The following is a 20565-nucleotide window of genomic DNA, read 5'->3' on the forward strand; positions in this document are numbered from 1 at the left end:
GCAGGAAGGGGCAGTGAAGTGGGTTCCAACAGCCCGGGGGGACGTTGGGAGATCGGGAGCCCTCGGGCTGGGAGGACCACAGGTCCTGGATGCGCCCAAGTGCAGCCCCCAGGGAGGTGTTTTTCTCCGGAAGCCAATCCTGCTTCCAGGTGGCCTGGAGCCCTGGGTACAGGTGCAGGTTCCCAGCTGCCAGGGGAGCTGCGGGCCCCTCAGAGTGAGGAGTGACTTCGAGGAGGCCCAGTGCACAGGGCAGACCACAGTCCTCGCTGCACCCACCAAGGTGAACGTCAGGGGCCGAGAGTTTAGGGCAAGACCTCTGACCCTGCCCCCCACTTCCCTTCCTAAACACGTGACACCAGAAAGAATCCAGGGACTGCAGAGCTTCGTTATAAAATGTCACATTTATTGCTACAGTGCTGTTATATACAGGACAGGTCTCTGAATCCACTTTAAAGAGGATCGTTTAAAAGTCCCAATAATCCAGCCAGCTGTGTTGACACGTATAAAATTATTTTCTTTAAAAAAATTTTTTTGAAAACCATCTTGAGGCACTCAGAGCACACCCCCCCCCCCCATAATTGTGGTTCCCCGACACTGCTGTTTCTCCCTCCTGGCGCCGGGTGAATCTCGTTTAAATTCTATGCAGGACGCGCAGTTCCAGAGGCTACGGGGCCACTGCCCACCCAGACCTAGGGGCAGGGCCGGGATCAAAACAAGAGGGAGACAGAGGCAGGTTCCCTAAGAGACCGAATCCCCAGGGCGCAGGGGGAACCACAGAGAAGGGGGAGTGGCAGGCAGCCCCTCCGCTCCACCTGGCCTGGACTGGGGGCAGATCCCAGGCCTTGAGCTGGCCTCGCGGTTTCCCTTGAATCTGCCATGGGGCCCAGGCTCCCCAGCAAGTCTGGGGAGGGGAGTCAGGCAGTCCAGGCTCTCCTGGGGGTAACGGTGGGAGTCTCAGGGGTGGCACAGGGGCAGACACCTGACCTGCTGCCGGGGTGAGCACAGCCAGCCCGGGGGTCCACAAGGCCTCAGTGCAGGGAGGGGCATGAAGAACACATGAAGGTGCCCGGCTAGCCCAGCCCACACCTGGGTGCCACCATGACCATCACCCTAGTTTGTGTGGAAGTGAACGGAATCTCAGGGCAGGAGACTTGCAGTTTTAAACCCAAGACAGTCCCCAGACAGCTGGGAAGAGCTGGTTACCCTCATGGCAAGAGACCAGAAAAGGGGACCTGGAGAGAGTTCTGGGTGCTGGGACACAGGACACAGATGGGCCCGAGGGGCCACCCTGCTGGTTCTGCAGCCGGGTTGCGCAGCCCAAGGCCTTCGTGGGGCTCAGATCAGCAGAGTCTCCCGGCTCCAGCCACTCTTGCCCTTGGGCCCCACAGAGGGAGGGCAGCAGGTATGGCCCCAGGCCCAGGGATGCTTCCCAGCGTTGCGGGAGACCGGCCAGGGCCCTGGCATCCTGTCTACATCACGATGGCCCTCTGGTGTAATGGGGACATGCTGGGGTAGGGTGGGGGTGTCCTGTGCTGGCTCCTGAGCCGCGTCCCCTCAGAGTTCAGAGTATGAGCCTGGGTCCCTGGGGCAAAGGAGTGAAGGACAGGGTGTCCAGGAAGGTCCCCAGCACCCAGCTCCAGGGTGTGGTCCCCATGCCAGGGGTCACTGGTCCCAACAACATGCCCCGCTTCGGAGAGGTGTGCAGGTTCCAAGGGAGAGCAGCTTATGGGGGCCTGGGGAGGACATCGTGTGGAGTAGCCCTGGGGGCCAGAGCTGCTTGGCAGGGTCACCTGGGTCAGAGCCACCTTGCTGACGTCCCTTCCCCCAAGCCCAGGTCAGCCCCCTTCCTGAGGGGAGAGGATGCGGCAGGGAAGCCCCAAGGCGCCTGCATCAGGGAACGCCCACGCATCGCTCTCCACATCGCTCTCCACGTGACAAAACCAAGAGGAGAACCCCCAACATCAAAAAAACAAAAGACCCCCACCTGTCCCCGTTCTGTGTGCAGTGGCTTCCGGGGGGGGGTGCGGGGGGGCTCAGGTTTACACGGGGTCTTTTTAATACAACGTTTAATCATCTGGTTGATCAGGAAATGCAATGCTCAGTCTAGAAACAGCAGCAGAAATAGCGAGAGACACGGGACTTTCATACAAAAAAATTTGTTGCTTACAAAACATATGCAAAAAAAAAAGCTTAAAAAAAAAACCAGAGACCAAAGGCAGCATCCTTGCTAATTTTCATCTACATTAAGAAGAAAAAAAAAAAAATCTTATAACTAATGTTCTTTTTATTTTCCTTAAAAAAAATATTAGGCTTAGGCACAATTTGCTGGTGGCTTTTGAAGCATAAGCCAGGTCTCCACAGCATCCCCCTCGAGTGATATGTTTCCATTTCTCCACTTTTTATAGTTAAGGCATTTTTTTCTGTTCTGACAAAGTGTGTGTTTTGTTGCTCGCTGTCAGGTTTTGCTTACTGGAAAAAAAAAAAAAAAAAAAAGGTCCTGTCAGCCCAGGCAACGGGGCCAAGACGCAGTTTCAGGATCCGCGGGGCAAGTCACAGGGTGACACGGTGGCTGAGATTCGAGGACAGGGGGAGCGAGGCCAGGGAGGGGTGGGCCAGGGTCCCAGGGAGCTCCTGGACCCAGCGTCACCTTGGTCGCCCCCATCACTCCGAACCCCATCAGGTTGGTGTTGGCTCGATGCTGACAACAGGTGTGTGAGGTGTGGACGTGGACGAAGCCTGGGGTCTCGAGTGGCTGTTCTGGGCCCAGCGCACAGGGCTGAGAGTGGGTGGCTCGTCCCACGGAGGCATACCTTTCACATGTGCCCGGCGGGGTTGTGGGCTTCGCTCAGGCCTGGGTGGGCAGCTGAAAGCACCATCTGGGGGTCTCCGACCACGCCCGACACCTTTTCCTCTTCTCGCCGTTTCAAACAGGCTGCTTTGGGATTCAGGTTCCGCTCTGGGGGGAGGAGGAGAGCTCTGTGGGAGACGGTCCCCGGGAGGAGGAAGATGTGAGGTGGGAGTGGGGGGTAGGATGTCGGGGAGGACGGGATGGGGGCAGGGCTCCACGTGTGGTCTCCTGCATTTCCGGCTCTCACCTCCTTCCTTGAGAAGGCTGGGGGGATGGGATGGGGGGTTGTAAAGAAGACAGTGGGATCAGACGGTGTCTGTGGAACGTCACTGGGTCTGAATCCAGTCACAAAGAGAGACACGGACAGAGCCCGGGGCCGGCAAGCACAGGAGGACCCCGGCATCTGCTGCTGGGTGTGGGGAGGGGAGAGGGTGCTGGGGCCGCCCTGGCCGGGGAGCCTACCTCGCACCTGCTGCTCCAGCCCCAGGATGACCTGCACGGCCTGCTGCAGGATGAGCAGCTTGGTCTGCGCTTTGTCCGACTTGAGGTGCATCTGGCACATGCGCCCCAGCTCCCGGAAGGCCTCGTTAATATCCCGCACGCGCACCCGCTCCCGCGCGTTATTGGCCATGCGCCTCTCCCGGTCCCTCAGGTCTTTCTCCTCCAGGGACAGCACCTCCTCCGTACTGCTGGGTCACAGCACCGAGGCCTCTGTTAGTGACAGGCCAGGGCTGGGTGGGAGGGCGGGGCTGGGTTGTGGAGAGGGTATCCAGCTACTTGTGTTTGTGCTGGTGTGGGCAGCAGTGCGGGTACATAGCTGGTGTGGGGCACAGCAGTGCGGGCACACGGCTGGTGTTGGTGTGGGCACAGCAGTGTAGGTACACAGCTGGTGTTGGTGTGGGCACAGCAGTGTAGGTACACAGCTGGTGCTGGTGTGGGCAGCAGTGAGGGTACACGGCTAGTGTTGGGCACAGCAGTGCAAGCACATGGCTGGTGGTGGTGTGGGCAGCACTGAAGGTTCACATGCTGCTGTGTGTTGCCACATGCATGAAAATGTGCTCCTCTGTGTGCGTGGGGAATGTGCTCCCTGGAATGCAGCAGAGACCCATGGCGGGCGCCTGTGTGCGCGACTGGCTGCCCAGGTGCAAGTGCCCTCAGACTCAGCTCTAGGGGAGGCTGTGGATGTGGTCACACCCGGGAAGAACCAAGGTCTGACTGTTCCCAGACGTTTCTGTGGAGGGAGGTGGGGCTCTGCTTCCCGCTCTGGGCCCTCACTGGGTAACTGCTTCTCCCTTGACCCTGCTCACTCTGTGGGCCCCAGGGCAGGGCTAGGGGTGGGGGTGGGGCCCAGTGCCTGCTCCTCTCTCTCTCTTTCCCTCCCAAGATGATGACTTTCCCCGTTCAGAGCAGCTGCTTGCGGGGTGATGGACAGCAAGGCCCGGCCAGACCCACTGTGGACAGAGGGTGCCTTGAAGACACAGGCTCAGCAGGCAAAGGCCTGGGCCACTCCAAAAACCCACGACTAGGGAGTCCAGGACTCAGACGCAGGGCTCATATGGAGCACACCAGCTCCCATCCCCCAAGATCCCCACACCCTGATGGGGAGCCTCAGAAATGCGCCTGCCCCCTACAGTGAACTCCGGCTGCCCCAAGATGAGGCTTCCCTGTAGCACCTGACCCTGGCTGGGAACACTGGCTCCCGAGGCCTCCAGGAACCCTGCTGTCACTGCCACTGTGAATGGTCGCAGTGGCAGCTCTGAAGTTCCAAGCACCTGTTCTGTGCCAGGCCCAAGGCTGAGCCCCCTCTCCTGCCAAGCAGCATGCAGCCGGCAAGCGGGCACTGCTGCTGCCGCCGTGGGGGTGCGGGTCCCGGCCCAGGCCTCCGTGCTGCATGGCCCTGCACGGGTGACCTCGCTTTGTTCTCTGGCTCTGTTCCCCGGCTTCCTGCTCAGTAGAAGGGATGCCGGTCCCCATCAAGGCACCCACTGCTGCGGGTTGTGGTGAAGATGAAATGGGCAAAGGCCTGGCCCAGTGCCCAGCATGCCTGCTGCCCTGTCTTAGGCTCTAGGGGGCTGCCTCACCCACCTGCCTGCCCACTCTGCCTTTGGGGCCTGAGGGGATCCCTCCAGGTGGCGGGGGCGGCCCCTGGAGCCCAGGACAAGCGCACAGACCAAACTGACAGGACCAGGGGCTGCGTGCTCCCGGGTCTGGTTTCTTCCCGCAAGCCCTGATGGGGGCTTTGGGGGAGGAAACGCCCTGAGGCTGCAGCCCAGCCGCTCCGGTGCTCGGGCAGCAAGTGCGAGGTGAGGAGGGGCTGCCACGGGAAGCAAAGGGACGGACGGGCGGGATGGAGGGGAGAGCGGAAGGCAGACAGCAGAGAGGCGGGCTTGGGGGGCGCGAGGCGTGCCACACATGGCTGCGGAGACTCAGAAACCTTAGAGCTGAGGGGACAGTGGGTGGGCCGGGCCGGGACTCTGGCTCCGGTCCCAGCAACAGTGCTGCAGGAGAGAAAGGGTTAACGGGGTGCAGGCCAGGAGAGGAAGGAGTTAAGGAAGCAGCCACCAGCAGCGGGGAAGGAGTCAGCTCACATCCGGGGGTGGGGGCAGGGTCTGTCTGTATCCTTCATCCCCCTGGCCCTGGGAAATGGGGTGATTAACACCCACCTTCAGATTGGGAAACTGAGTCAGAGGCAGGGGACGGGCTCATGTGGCCTTGCGTGGCATCTGCTCGAGGGGAAGGGGCCAGGGTGGTTTGCACACCAGCTCCTGTCTCTGGGCTCGGGGGACACTGGCCTCTGTGAGCTGGGTTCTGGGCTTCCCGCAAAAGGAGGACCAGGGCAGGTGGGAGCCCTGGGAGCCGGAAGATGTAGTTCTGAGCCACAGAGCCCAGGCCTGCAGGGCTAAGAGTCTAGAAAGAGTCCAGTCCTCCCACGGTGGAGGAGATGCTGAGGCAAACAGGGAGAAGGGCCAGCAGTCAGGAGGGGACAGTCATGGCGGTGCGGTCAGGGGGGGTGAAGGGCACAGTCACTGCAAGGAGGCAACTGCTGCAGAGGGAGGGCTGGCTCCAGGAAGGCGGGCAGGGAAGGAGAGCGAGGGCAGGAACACGAGGGAGGTGGCGCTGCGGGGACGCTGGTGGCCCGCGCCCCCACTGACCTCGCACTTGCTGTTCCAAGTTCAGGATGACCGAGACGGCCTGGTGCAGGATGAGCAGTTTGGTCTGGGGCTTCTCGCTGTTGAGGTGCAGCTGGCACATGCGCCCCAGCTCCTTAAAGGCCTCGTTGATGTCACGGACCCGCAGCCGCTCCCGGGCGTTATTGGCCACCCGGCGCTCCTTCTCCCGCTCGGCCTTCTGCTCTGGGGGGAGAAGGTCGTCCTCGTCCTCGTCTGGGCTACGGGGGAGGGCGCCGGGAGGGGGCCAGAGGGAGACAGTGAGGTTGGGGGACGAGCGTGGGGCCCGCCGACGGCCTCCCGGTGTGGGTGCAGTGTGTGTGTGGCCTGTGCACATGTGCTTCCTGATGGGGTAGGGGTGGGGAGGGCCGAGGTGGGGGCTGGCACCTGGTCCGGGCCCGGGGGGCCTTCAGCTCCTTCTTCTCCTCCTCCGAGTGGTCAGCCGCCAACGTGTTCTCCTCATCCTCCTTCTCCTCCCGCTTGATCTCGCCGGCGGCCGCCGTGGCACCTGCTCGCCCTAGCCCTGCAACAGGCCTGGGGTCAGGGGCCTGCATCGGCCTCCAGGGCCAATGACATATCTCTCTGTGCTCCTGTGGTGAGGGGCTTGGGCTTTCCTGGAAAAACCAGGTATTTGCCAAAAATAAAAACAAAAAACCAACAACCAGAACTGGATCCCTACCTCACGCCATGTGTAGCTACCAATGTCAAACAGATTAAGGACCAGAAGGTGAAAAGGAAAGAGTTTTACCACCTTTGGAACAAAGTGTGCAGAAATTCTGCAGTAACTCAGGGGCAGGAATCTCCTAAAATGCTAAAAGAATGCTCTGGTTTTTTGGAGAAGGAAATTGTTTCAATCATTGATTTAAAAATATGCAACACTTCGGCCAGGCATGGTGGCTCACACCTGTAATCCCAGCACTTTGGGAGGCCGAGGTGGGTGGATCACGAGGTCAGGAGATCAAGAACATCCTGGCTAACATGGTGAAACCCAGTCTCTCCTAAAAATATAAAAAATTAGCCGGGTGTGGTGGCGGGTACCTGTAATCCCAGCTACTTGGGAGGTTGAGGCAGGAGAATCACTTGAACCCAGGAGGCAGAGGTTGCAGTGAGCCAAGATTGCACCATTGTACTCCAGCCTGGGTGACAGAGCGAGACTCCGTCTCAAAAAAAAAAAAAAAAAAAAATTGGAACACTTCAGGAATTTCCACGTCATGTTTTGCAGATGCTATGCTAATATGTGTCATTCTCATTTTAGTCCAAGAGCTGTCCAAACAAGTGCTCAAAGAGCTGCTTTTAAAAGAACACAACAGGCTAGTCACAGTGGCTCGCTCATGCCTGTAATCCCAAACTTTGGGAGGCTGAGGTGGGAGGATCACTTGAGGCCAAGGGGTCATGGCTACAGTGAGCTGTGATCACGCCCCTGCCCTCTGTCTGTGTGATAGGATGAGACCCTGTCTCAAAACAAAAAAAAAAAGAAAAAACAAAAATCAGTAAGCTTAACTTTTATCAAAGTTGAGAGTTCCTGATCAGCAAAGATACCAGGCAAATAAAAGCATTTGCCAAAGAATAGAAGACACCCTCCACAGACGTAGCCAACAAGGAGGTGATCTCCCACACATACAAAAACCTCTGACAAATCAATGGGAAAGGACAGAAAGAAAGGAGCTCAGTAGAAAAATAAGCAAGGTATTCAAACAGGCATCTCATAGACAATGAAACCACATGCCCAGAAACACATGGAAGTCCGCTTCAGCACATCAAGACATTAAGGAAATGCAAATTAAGGCTGTGATGCGCTACCCTTTCATACCCAGTCAGCTAGCGAAATTGAGAGACCTGAACATTCAAAATTTTGTCTGTGGGAGGGCAAGTTGGCCGCTATGGAAAATAATTCATCAGTCTTTCCTCTGAACTGACGACAGGTGTATCACACCCTTGATGAGCAGGTTGGCAGGAAAGCATGATGTTGGGATGGCTTAGTGCCCCACGCCCAGGCCAGGGTCAACGGTGCACTCAAAATGAGACCCCAGCCGCTTGCACCACACACGTACCCCATACACAACATGAGCCAGCAAACCATGTTTGGGGTGTAAAGAACATGCTAGCGGGATGCTGTGTTCGTGAAGCTCAAGAACAATAACAGCAAAATATATGGCTTAAGGGCACACAGCTACCCCAAACGCATGCGGCCACTCTGCATTCAGCACGACCTGGGCCACCCCCAAAACCCGGGATCGGGGAGTCCAGGAATCAGAGTCAGGGCGCACATGGAGCAAACCAGCTCCCAAACCCAAGACCCCCGTACCCTGAGGGGGAGCCTCAGAAATGCACCCACCCCCAACAGTGAACTCTGGTGCAACTGGCCAACACCAGCCACCAGGACCAGCCCAGGCCTCAGTACACGAAGTGAAGGACAGGAAAGAACCAGAGGGGAACCTGCAGGCAAAAGACTAAGCTTGGGGCCACCCCTGGAAACTGCTAACCTGTGGGTCCGTCCTGGGCACTGCCTACCTGTGGGTCCGGACCCTTCTCTGGGACGGGGTCGTCCCGGGCACTGCTGACCTGTGGGTCCGGACCCTTCTCTGGGACGGGGTCGTCCCGGGCACTGCAGGGTGGTAAGCAGCATCCCTGGTCCCCACCCACTCCATGCCAGGAGCCCCCCCTCAGCTCTGACAACTGCAGCTGTCCCCAGGCATCACCCAGTGTCCTCTGGGGGCAGAGCTGCTGGGGTGAGATGCCCTGGCCTAGGGGTGATAAAATCAAGGTACTTGGAAAGGCTGACTGGAAGGCACGCAGGATTCCTGGGATGGTGGAGGAGACGGGGCCAGGACAGGGCCCACAATGACCCCGCCTTCTCCTGGGTCTCTCATGGGTGTCTGAGACGCTCAACAATCCCCAGGCCCAGGTCCAGATTTGTCCCCAGTCCGTTCCTTTGTCCCCTTCCTTACGGGGTTCCCAGCCCCAGTGTCACCCACAGCTCGGGCCAGAAATCCCAGAGCCACACTGCCTCCTCTCAACCTCAAGTCGGGTCCGTCACAAATCCTGGGGGCCCCGCCTTCCGGAGATGCAGGGACCACCTGCTGCTCACCCCTCCCAGGCCCCTGGACCAGCCCTGTGGCCTCTGCCCTGGTCTCCGGGTGCCACTCATGGTCTGTCCTCCAAGCAGCCACCAGAGGGTGTCTGTGAGCACCTGGGTCAGGTCCCATCTCTCCTCACCCTGCAGCCCTCCATGGCTGCCACCTCTCTCATGGTGAAATCCCAAGTCCTCCCTGTAGCCCATCGGGCCCTGCATGACCTGACCTGCCCTCCTCTCCCTGCCCTCCCCCTTCCGTCTCTCCCCCTCCTCACTCTGCTCTAACCCCATGGGTCTCCTGGCTGTTCCTCCCAGGAGCAGTCCATCCCCAGGGCCTCTGCCTGAAACCCTCCTCCTCCAGGTACTTGCCTACTCTCACCTCCTCCCAGACGCTGCCCAAACATCACCTTGTTGCCTCCAGGGCCACCATCTTCAAAGCCATACAAAACCCCCAACCCACTCCGGCCACTTCGTTCATTCTCCCTGGCACCTGTGCTGTACAGCGAGCTCCTGGTCTGTCTTCTCCAAGGCAGGGTCATCCTGCTGCACCCCTTGCCCCCCTTCCCCAGTGCCAAACACTGGCAGGCACATGGCACGTGGGAGCAGGCGGATGAAGAAGCAGCCCAGAGCCGTCCACCTCACACACCCAGGGCCAACGCTGGCCCCGCTGGTCTCACCCACCCTCCTGAAATTGCTGACTGGGGCGCCTGTGTCATCAGGTACCCCCACGGTGACCGCACCTGCCCTGGGTTCCCACCCTGACTCCAAGCATGGGAGTGCCTCAGTTTCCCCAACTGGAACCAGAGACCAGACAGTGCCAAGCTCAAGGGCTCACCGCTGTAGGAGTCGGGAGGCCGTGAGAGGTCGGGGAGGGCGCCCGGCTGGCTGGGGAGGGCTGCGTGGTTGTGCATGAGGCTGGTGCTGCCTGCAAGGCCATCCTCAGGGTGTCCGCCTCCAACCTGCAGGCGTGGGAGAGGGGCGCGTCAGGGGGAGCCGGGTCCCTGCCCACTGCCCAGCCCCACCCTCGCCCGGTGCTCACCAGGCCTGCGTGCCGCCCGCCCAGCGACATGGGGCCGGCGAAACCCGAGGCCAGCGCCCCGTGGCCAGGTAGCAGCGTGTGCATGTCGCCGGCTGTGCCCACGGCGTGGCTGCGGAGCACGTGGATGGCCTCGTCCAGGTGGTCTTCTATCTTACTCTGCTGCAGGGTGGGGGATGGGTGGTGAGGGGCCCGGGTCCAGGCTGCGGGACCCCACAGGACCCCATTCATGTCCCTTCCGCATGCAGGTGGCCGGTGGTCCTGTCTTCCCCTTCCCCGAGAAGCTGTGTTTTGGACCAGCTCAAAATGTGTGTGCCTTGGTGGCCACGAGGCCTCAACTGCAGCTTGGGACTTATTTACGAGAGATTAACTAAAACGTTTCTCCTTCTCAAGGGGCATCTGTCCTGCACATTCTGCCAGGGAAAGGTGGGGCGGGGCGGGGTGGGGCAGGGCGGGGCGGGGTGGGGCAGGGCGGGGTGGGCGCTCACCAGGCCATGGAGACCCCCGTCGTAGCTGGGCGATAAGGCACCGGGGGCTCCTGCTCGAGGCCACTGCGACGTCCCTGGAAGGGGGTGGGGGCATGTGAATGGGGTGCAAGGGGCAGGGTGTGAGCACGGCCTGATGCCTGTGGGGAGGGATTCATGAACCGCCTGTCCAGCCTCTGGTGATGCCCACGACGGCCATTCCGGGGCACCCCACACCGACGCAAAGCAGCTCTCAGCCCCGCCAGGCAGGGATGCCGGGTGCCCAGTGGATACTGCCGTTCCCATCTGAGCCTGTTTCCCCATCTACAAAATCCAACCCCCCACCCCAGGGGGTAAAGCGGCAGTACACAGCCGGGGCTCCTCCCCATGCCGCCCCACCCTGGCTGACCCACTCCGGGCTCCAGCAGCAGGCAGGGAAGTGGCAAGTTCCAGGTGGGACCAGACAGGCCCAGGTGAAGTGAGGGCTCCTGGCGCTTCCCATGGGGCAGAGGTGAGGACTCACGGGTGTTTTTAACCACCCAGACCTTCTGGAAACCTCCAGCTCTCACTCCCACTCCGCCTGCACCTGCCCCCCACCCCCTGCCAATAAGCAGGCACATCCTCACAGGGATAAGAGGGTCTGCCCCCCGGGCCAGAGTCCCGCAAAGGGTACACAGCCAGTATCTAATAAATACCCGGTGGGTGAGCAAATAGCAACATGCACATGTTCTAGAGTCCAGGCCACAGCCCTGGCGCCGCTGGCCCCATCACATCTGGGAGCTGCTGGGCACGCCAGTGTCCCCTCATGTTCATGCTGCGTGAACTGCCAGGTTCTGCCTCCTGGCTTTGCCTGTGCTGTGACCTAACCCGGACGCCACCTCCCAGCCCTCCCTCACTGCCTGGTTATGCGCCATAGCTTTGGAGGGCTGGCTTGGAGACTGCCTCCACCAGGCGGACTTCCTGGATTGCCCAGTGGAACACAAGCCCACAAGGGATTTCCTTCCACTGTCAGTTCCCGACCAGAGATGCCACAGGCCCCTGGGGGTGAGCTGCTCCCTCCCACCTGCCTGCCCATCCCAGCAACGAGCAGGCACCAGAAGCAGCCTCCCCCGTCCCCCCAAACCCTCACAGACCTGCCAGGCCCTGAGGGGAGCCCACGGGGGTGGAAGGGCTGGACGAGAAGTTATTGCTTGAGTGATCCGGGGAGTAGATCTGCGAGTAGGACCGGGAGAGACGAGACGGGAGATCAGGGGCCGGCCTCTCGGGCCACTTGCCTGGCCACCCCCGTGCCCCACGCCTCACCCCCCGTGCCCCACGCCTCACCGAGGCCAGTGCTTTCCCGAGGGCATCCCCGGAGCTGCCGGCTGTGGTCCCTCGGGAGCCTGTGGGTGGAGAGAGGTGAGGCCCACGCAGCCCAGCCTGGGTGCCGCCACCGACGGCAAGCTCTCCTGCGTCTCGCCGTCCCGCACAGACACCACTGCGCTGGGGAGAGCAGCCTGACTCGGCTCCGGTTTCTGTCTGACCCCCCGGAACCGGCCTCCGCAGAGGTGACGCACTGGGGATAGGCCACTGGCAGGGGACCCTGGGTGAGCGAGCCCCTCTCCAAGCCTGGGTGTCCCTCTCTGAGCCTGTTTCCCAGCTGTACGGCGGGAAAGCCGCGCCTTAAAGAGCTGTTTCCAGACATCCCAAGCCCAGTGCACGCGGCAGGCCCTACCGACAGCGGACAACGTGAACTGACGACAGCTCGCTCTCAGGGTCAGCAAACGTGCCTGCGCCCCCCCGTGGAGTCCTCGCCAGCCCCCAACTGAGCCCACCCAGGCCCTGCCTGGAGCTCAGTGTCCCCTCGGAGAGGCCGCATCCCAGGGAATGGCCATACCCAGAAGGCTGTCGGCCCCGCTGACAGGCGGCGTGTGGCTGGAGACGCCACCGTACGTGGCTCCGGGGGCCGAGGAGAAGGAGGATGCAGCCGGGAGCCCACCGTTCACCTCTGCTCCGTGCAGCTGGTAGCCCTGGGGGCCGGGCAGGAGGAGGGTGGATTAGATGAGGCACTGCTACCCTCCACCCACCCCGTCCCCTGCCCCGGGCCCTACCATGCGCTCGTGCTGGTGCAGGCCAGCAAACGTGCTGCTGCTTCCACTGCTGCCCACGGCGCCGCTGCCAGGCGGGAGGGGCAGGGGGGATGAGCCCCCACCCAGCATGGGCCCGAAGCCTGCCTGGCCCGGGGGACTCCACAGCTCGGCTGAGGGGTGCAGGCTGCCATCTGTGGAGAGGAACTGGTAAGGCGGGGGCCGGGTGGGGAACCCTGGCCCTGCCCCACCATCCCTGGCGAGCCCCCCGCCGCCGTGTACCTGCCATGTAGAAGGGGGCGGGATAGGCGCTGCTGGGGGTCTTGGCGGACGGGTAGGCGGCGGCATCCCTGCCATAGTCCTCACCTGAGCTGGGTGGGTACACCTGTGGGCGGGTGGGTGGTGGGGGGTGCACAGTCAGGACGGAGGGGCTGCGCGGGGTCCATCAGCCCACACACCTTGCAGGCCTCACTAAGCCTGGCCTCCTGTCCCCTCTCCTGGTAGCACATTTACCACCCTGTTTCCCTTCCCTGTAAAACCACCCCCGTTTTGGGTAAATCCCAGTCCCTTAGCCCAATCTGAGGTTCTTACGGTGTCCTTGTCTCTCTCTCTCCTGCTCCTTTTCCAGCCCCCACCTCCTGCCTCCCTGAACTTCTGACCTTTGTACCTGAGGACTTGGATCTGGCTCTGCCTACTAAGCCTTTTTCCTCCTTAATCCAAAAAACACCTATTGATCCGTCAAAACCCCAGCTCCAACACCCCCATCCCATTCTTCTCCCTTGTTCCCCAGCTGGAATCAATCCTCCAGCCCCAGAGCAACATTCATCTTTGGCTAAAGTAACAGGAAGAGGGATCTGCGATTAGTGCCAACTCTGACTGGCTGGCACTGCCTGGACTGTGGGGCTGGGGCCAGTTGGTAACGTTTGCCCCTGTGCTGCAGCAGAAAGTGTGCTGGGTGGGCCTGATGTTGTAAGACACTGGGGGGCGGTTTCAGGGCAGAGAAAGTGTGTCCCGGGGAAGGAGGGGAGCGGTACTGTTGGGAGCAGAGCCTGAACACGCTTTTGGCCTGGGAAACCAGCCTGACTCTAACCCTAAACCCGGGCCTGTGGGGAGCTGGTCAGCCCGAGGGGAGAGGAGACGTATGCCCAGGGCTCTTGGGGCCAGCACGCGGGCTGGGCAGAGGGTGGTTGGTAGTTACTGAGCCGGGGAATCAGCAAATTGCCGCCCCCTCCAGTGAGATGAGACCGCAGGAGTGTGGCACAGCAGCCTAGACCATCTGCGGGGCCTGGCAGGGAGGCAGGGATGTAGGACAGCCTGAACCCACGAGGACGTAACAGGGAGCCCCAACTGTGCACGCCCCCACCTTTTTTTTTTTGAGAGGGAGTCTCACTCTGTTGCTCAGGCTGGAGTACAGTGGCACAATCTTGGCTCACTGCAACCTCCACCTCCTGGTATCAAACAATTCTTCTGCCTCAGCATCCCAAGTAGCTGGGATTACAGGCGTCAGCCACCACGCCCGGCTAATTTGTGTATTTTTAGTAGAGACGGGGTTTCACCATGTTGGCCAGGCTGGTCTCGAACTCCTGACCTCAGGTGATCCGCCTGCCTCGGCCTCCTAAAGTGCTGCTATGACAGGCGTGAGTCACCACACCCGGCCCAATTGTGCCCTTTCTAAAGGGGCCTCAGACACCAGAACCGCCTTTCTCTCAGAACAAGACAGAGGCTGGACCTAGGGAATGAGCTCCCTGCCTTCCCTCGGAAGCGGCCTCCTGTCAGAGCTCGGGCCTTGGGGCAGATCTTGGCTCAGAAACCGCGGGGGACCTGTTCACTCACGGCCCACCCCCCATGTGTGTTCCCAAGCTTCGCCAGGACATGGGGCCTGGCACTGCCGCTGACGAACTGTGGGGTCCCTTCTCCCTTGTGCGACTCACCGAGGATGGGAGACCCGGCGGGACCTTCCGGACCTTCTTGGGCTGCGTGTCTGTTAGGAGCGAAAAGGGTGAGAACCGGCCACCGGTCATGAGAACAGCCCCTGCCCTGCACCCTGGAGGAGAGACCCTCAGAATTCCCGTTTCATAAATAAAAAACCTCGGGTCAGCCGGACACAGTGCCTCACACCTGTAATCCCAGGACTTTGGGAGGCCAAGGCAGGCGGATCATGAGGTCAAGAGATGAAAACCATCCTGGCCAACACAGTGAAACCCCGTCTCTACTAAAAATACAAGAAAATTAGCCGGGCGAGGTGGCGGGCGCCTGTAGTCCCAGCTACTCGGGAGGCTGAGGCAGGAGAATGGCGTGAACCCAGGGAGGCAGAGCTTGCAGTGAACCGAGATGGCGCCACTGCACTCCAGCCTGGGGCACAGAGCAAGACTCCGTCTCAAAAAAAAAAAAAAAAAAAAAAAAACAACAACAAAAAAAAACAAAAAGTGGCCGGACGTGGTGGCGGGCGCCTGTAATTCCAGCTACTTGGGAGGCTGAGGCAGGAGAATCACTTGAACCTGGGAGGCGGAGATTGCAGTGAGCCAAGATCGTGCCACTGCACTCCAGCCCGGGTGACAAAGTGAGACCCCGTCTCAAAAACACAACGACAACAAAAAATCTCGGGTCTATCTACATGGCTCCAAAAATGTAGAAGAACCATGACGGTTTTCTCCTGCGATGCGCAGTTTGGAAAACGAGGAGTTGATGGGTCCTGAGCGAAGGCTCTGCTGAGAAGCCCCGTGGCCCCACCCTCCTTCCAAGATGGCCCCGACTATGACACGCAGTCAGGCCTCACCACTCGGGGCTGCTGTTTGCAAACCCACCTGTGGGACAAAATCCATAACCCGGAAATCAGCACTCAGGCGCCTTCCCGATCACTCGCGGACATGGGCAGAGCGGAAAAAGGTCGAGCGGCCCACGCACACGTGCCCAGCCAAAGCGGAACAAAGGCCGCCTCCCGCATCACAGGGCTCCTGTCCTTGGTGTATTCAGAGCCACAATTTTTTACGTTTTTGTGCTTTTTGTGGGTGATCTCACGCTTATTTTTTTCAGGCAGGGTCTTGCGCTGTTGCTCAGGCTGGAGTGCAATGGTGCGATCGCAGCTTACTGCAGCCTCGAACTCCCAGGGTCAAACCATCCTCCTGCCTCAGCCTCCTGAGTAGCTGGGACCACAAGCGTGTGCCACCATGCTCAACTAATTTTTAAAAGTTTTTGCAAACGTGGGATCTCCCTATGTTGCCCAGAATGGTTTCCAACTTTTGGCCTCAAGTGATCCTCCTGTCTCGGCCTCCAGGGTAGCTGGGACACCAGGTGAGTGCCACCACACCAGGCGAGTGCGCTGCGTGGACCCAGGTGAGCGCCACCACGCCTGGCGAGTGCGCTGCGTGGACCCAGGTGAGCGCCACCACGCCTGGCGAGTGCGCTGCGTGGACCCAGGTGAGCGCCACCACGCCTGGCGAGTGCGCTGCGTGGACCCAGGTGAGCGCCACCACGCCTGGCGAGTGCGCTGCGTGGACCCAGGTGAGTGCCACCACGCCTGGCGAGTGCGCTGCGTGGACCCAGGTGAGTGCCACCACGCCTGGCGAGTGCGCTGCGTGGACCCAGGTGAGTGCCACCACGCCTGGCGAGTGCGCTGCGTGGACCCAGGTGAGTGCCACCACGCCTGGCGAGTGCGCTGCGTGGACCCAGGTGAGTGCCACCACGCCTGGCGAGTGCGCTGCGTGGACCCAGGTGAGTGCCACCACGCCTGGCGAGTGCGCTGCGTGGACCCAGGTGAGTGCCACCACGCCTGGCGAGTGCGCTGCGTGGAATGGGCGCCGGGTAGTTCGAGGTGCCGTCCAGTGCTCCTGAGCCCAGAAGGCTGTGATGCGCCTTGCAGGGGATGCCCAGGCGTGCACGTTCTGCTCAGGCGTGAGCAGCAGGGCTCAGTGTAGAGGAACCACGATGCACCTCGTGAGGCGTCTTACACAGAAACCACATGCACAGAGCCCGCACCCATCAGCCACAGGAACCGCGGGACCAGAGGCTCGTAGGAACCTCTCCCTGGACATGTCACAGGAACAATCTATCAGCCCCGTGCACAAGTCGTTGCAGGTTTTGCCACAACGGTTTGTGGCAGCCTCATGGGCCAGGGCCACCGGGAGTAACGAGCCCCCGCCTGCCCCGGCCTCGTCCCCCATCACCGTCCACCCCTCCCACGGCCCAAGCGCCTGGCGTCCAGCCAGAACCTGGAAGGTGCAGGGTGTGCTCCCTCTGGTGCCCTCAGCTAACGGGGGCCCCCCACCTCCCTTTGTAGGCCCCTTCCCCGCAGCCCCCGACGCCCTGGCCAGACCCCGCTCACCTAGGCTGCCGTCCGCTGCTCTCCGCCGGGAGCTGCCAGAGTAGGAGGGGTAGTACTGGGAGGTCCCCTTCATGCCCGAAGGGGACAGGGGCCCGGGGCTGCTGAGCGCCAGCTCGCCCGACAGGAAGCCAGCCTGGTGGGGAGCGGGTGGTCAGGAAGCGCCGGGCTGGCATCCAGACCCCAAGCTGTTCCATTCAAGAGAAAACCGCAAAGGCCGAAGCCGCTCGGACCCGCCCCTCGGTGGGCGGTGCCCCTTCAGCCTGCTCGCGGAGTTTGTCTGACACCTGCCGTGTTTCTCCGACTTAAGACTGACCGCAACCCACACTGCTGTCTTCACAAAGAACGAAAGACTGAGAAACAGAGGCCAGCGCGGCTAACCCAAGGGGCTGCTCCCTGGATTCTGAGACGCGAAAGTACAAAGCTGCGTGGCTCAGCGTCTGTGCACCCGGCTGCTTCCTATCTTTTTGGTTTTGTTTTGTAAAACCCTCGGTTGGGGCCGGGCGCAGTGGCTCGAGCCTGTAATCCCAGCACTTTGGGAGGCTAAGACGGGCAGATCATGAGGTCAGGAGATCGAGACCATCCTGGCGAACACGGTAAAACCCCGTCTCTACTAAAAATACAGAAAATTAGCCGGGCGAGGTGGCGGGTGCCTGTAGTCCCAGCTACTCAGGAGGCTGAGGCAGGAGAATGGCGTGAACCCGGGAGGCGGAGCTTGCAGTGAGCTGAGATCCGGCCACTGTACTCCAGCCTGCGCGACAGAGCGAGACTCCGTCTCAAAAAATAAAAAATAAAATAAAATAAAACCCTCGGTTGGATTCTGTATGTGTTTGTGTGAAATGGGCTTTCTTCCTGGGGAGCCAGGGCCACCCTGAGCCGGGTCCCGGAACCGACTCCTGCATTTCATCTGCTCTGTCATCATCCAGTGGCCCCATGGGGTGGCCCAGTGCCCAGGACAGGGCCTTCTCCCGAGGCCCGGCCTGTCCTGAGCCTGCATCCTGTGTGGCTATCGCGGGGCTCGATGAGTCACCAGGGAACGCCAGAGAGCAGGGCCCGAGACCTAGTTCTGCTTCTCGGACGCGGAGCCCCGGACCTGTGTATTCCTGTCTGTAAAACGGGCACGTAGGCCGGGGCCCCTCGTGGGGACTGACTGGGGAAACACGAGTGTACCCCTGGCACAGAGCCTGGTACCCGGCTGGCCCTCCATCACAGTGGCTGCTGCTGTTCTGACTTGGGCACAGAGAGCACACAGATGGCCCCATCTGTGACAAGGCCGAGCCCCACCGAGGGCCAGGAGCTGAGGGCAGGGACAGAGACGAAGTCCTGGGATGAGGGAGGAACCCTGGGAGTGCCCAGGACTGGAGGCTGCGCGGGACCCCTGTGACTCCTGGTCACAGCCCCCAACATCCCCGCCCCCAGCCTCACAACCAGGGCCAGCATGGGTGAGGATTTTGGCTCCCCAGGGGGTTCACACCTGCAAAGGCCTGCTGCGTGGCCTGTTTTCCTACCTGCCACTCAGGTGGGCGGGCAACGGAGCCCCTCCAGCTGAGCATGGCAGTCCCACAGGCCTTGGCCTCCCTGGTTCTCACCTGCTTCCCCACTCCTCCCGGTCCACACCCACCCAGCCCACCCTGGCCCAGGCCCAGCCTGGTTTCATTGCTATCAGGAAGCAAACAGAAGCTGGCTGAGCCAGGAGAGCTTCTGCAGATCACCGAGGGTGGGTGACACATTTGTTTACAATTAAAATACCCCCCAGGCCGGCCTGAGCCCCTCACCTGAGTCAGGCCGCCCACGCCTGCGTCTCTCCCAAAGGAGGCATAGGCACCCCGCTCGCCGCTCTTGCCTGCAAGGGGAGAAGAAAGGTTAGTGGGAGGTGACCCCAAGGAGCATCCTGAGGGCCCCCCGAATGCCTGACATGTGTCCACATACAAAGGCTCTCAGTACGTGCACACGACTGAGAGCACCGTGGCAGGACGCTGGCAAAGCCTGACCCCAATGTGCCCGTTTCAGGGAGCCCTGACCCCAGTGTGCCCGTCTCCCACAGAGCCCTGCCCTCGGTGTGCCTGTCTCCTGCCCACCAGCGACAGGCTTGGGGACAAGAAGGGGTCCCCGATGATTCTGGCGTCAACACTGAGTGTTTGCAGCCCACATAAGCCCTGCATGGGGGGGGGTGGGAAGGGGACAGCAGAGCTTGCCGGGGCCGTGCTTCCTGCTGGCCAGGACCCTGCCCTTCCTGAGCCTGTTTCCTCTGTTCCAGGCGTTGAGGGGCTGATGCCCTGGGGTGCTGAGCTCAGAGGCATTTGTCTGTCCCAGGGGACAGGCCTGGGGGCCCTGGCGGGAGCCCCGGGGCCTGTGCACACAGCATCAGGTTCAGCGCACGGGTCCCTGGGTTCCCCTGGCACAGGCTCCCCCAAAGTGCCCAGCATGCAGCCTTCAGGCCAGGGTTCATTCACAAATGAGCATGTGACCTGCGCTCCGCCAGTAAGCACCTCCCTGGGGTGCTCAGTGACAACGGGCAGGCGAGGCCTTGGGGCTACAGAGGGGGACGGCTGGCCGGGGCGAGCCCCCAGCATGGAGGGCCTGGGGGGCTACAGAGGGAAACAGCGGGCCGGGGCGAGCCCCCAGCATGGAGGGCCTGGGGGGCTACAGAGAGGACGGCTGGCCAGGGTGAGCCCCCAGCATGGAGGGCCTGGGGGTCTACAGAGGGAAACAGCTGGCCAGGGCAAGCCCCCAGCATGGAGGGCCTGGGCTACAGAGGGGACGGCTGGCCGGGGCGAGCCCCCAGCATGGAGGGCCTGGGGAGCTACAGAGGGAAACAGCTGGCTGGGGCGAGCCCCCAGCATGGAGGACCTGGGGGGCTACAGAGGGAAACAGCTGGCCAGGGCAAGCCCCCAGCATGGAGGGCCTGGGCTACAGAGGGGACGGCTGGCCGGGGCGAGCCCCCAGCATGGAGGGCCTGGGGGGCTACAGAGGGGTACGGCTGGCCGGGGTGAGCCCCCAGCATGGAAGGCCTGGGCTACAGAGGGGATAGACTGCCTGGGTGAGCCCCCAGTGTGGAGGGCCTGGGGCTGCTGCAGAGACGCCTGGATCCAGCCTCGCCTGAAGCAGGAACCCGATTACTCAGCACCTGAGCCACTTAAATCCCCTTCTAGCTGACACTGGGCACAGAATGTGACTGAGGCTGCTGTGAGGGGCTGAAAAGCGCAATTGACTAATGTACATTATTCTCGAACCAGGAAAAAGTTCTCCAGTTTTTGAATTTTAAAAGTTCAATGATATCCCAACTCCTGGAACAAATGCTACTGTTTTTTGCCTCCCATTTCCTCATCTTGGTGACCCTGGGGACATGGGGAAAATGACAGCCACGACCCACTCCACAGGCCACACCCGGCTACAGGAGCTGCTTGCTCAGCAACTCGGGTGAGAAAACTGAGGCCAGAGGAGCCTGAGGTTATGCCCCCACATGCCTCCCTGGGACCCCCACCTGTCCTCTCCAAGCTGCTTGGCTATGGCCCAGGCCCCACCCGTGGGGGAGGCAGGTGGGACATGGCTGGGGTCGGGGCACTGCTGGCTGGGCCGTGGGAACTGCCCGC

General features: G+C 61.2%; 1 protein-coding gene across 11 annotated transcripts in view; it reads right to left on the reverse strand.

The window, feature by feature from the left end:
• Nucleotides 1–382: 382 nt before the first annotated feature.
• Nucleotides 383–20565, reverse strand: part of TCF3 (transcription factor 3) — a 46814-nt gene continuing 26631 nt past the window's right edge. For 3 of the 11 annotated variants that reach the window (XM_077979005.1, XM_077979011.1, XM_015122374.3), the window contains 15 exons: nt 18748–18815; nt 16976–17108; nt 14586–14635; nt 12937–13039; nt 12679–12848; nt 12465–12597; nt 11912–11970; nt 11722–11800; nt 10613–10686; nt 10128–10286; nt 9924–10047; nt 6403–6538; nt 3311–3534; nt 2811–2956; nt 383–2469 (listed from right to left, as the gene is read on the reverse strand). In XM_077979005.1, coding sequence (XP_077835131.1) covers nt 2814–2956; nt 3311–3534; nt 6403–6538; nt 9924–10047; nt 10128–10286; nt 10613–10686; nt 11722–11800; nt 11912–11970; nt 12465–12597; nt 12679–12848; nt 12937–13039; nt 14586–14635; nt 16976–17108; nt 18748–18815 — 1655 coding nt within the window. In that variant the 3' untranslated portion in view covers nt 383–2469; nt 2811–2813. Of the gene's footprint in view, nt 2470–2810; nt 2957–3310; nt 3538–6000; nt 6237–6402; nt 6539–9923; nt 10048–10127; nt 10287–10612; nt 10687–11721; nt 11801–11911; nt 11971–12464; nt 12598–12678; nt 12849–12936; nt 13040–14585; nt 14636–16975; nt 17109–18747; nt 18816–20565 lie in introns of all 11 variants that reach the window. The other 8 variants (XM_028838652.2, XM_077979009.1, XM_015122372.3 and 5 more) reach the window with 5 other exon arrangements.

Source organism: Macaca mulatta, chromosome 19 (genome assembly GCF_049350105.2).
Source record: "Macaca mulatta isolate MMU2019108-1 chromosome 19, T2T-MMU8v2.0, whole genome shotgun sequence".
NCBI lineage: Eukaryota > Metazoa > Chordata > Mammalia > Primates > Cercopithecidae > Macaca > Macaca mulatta.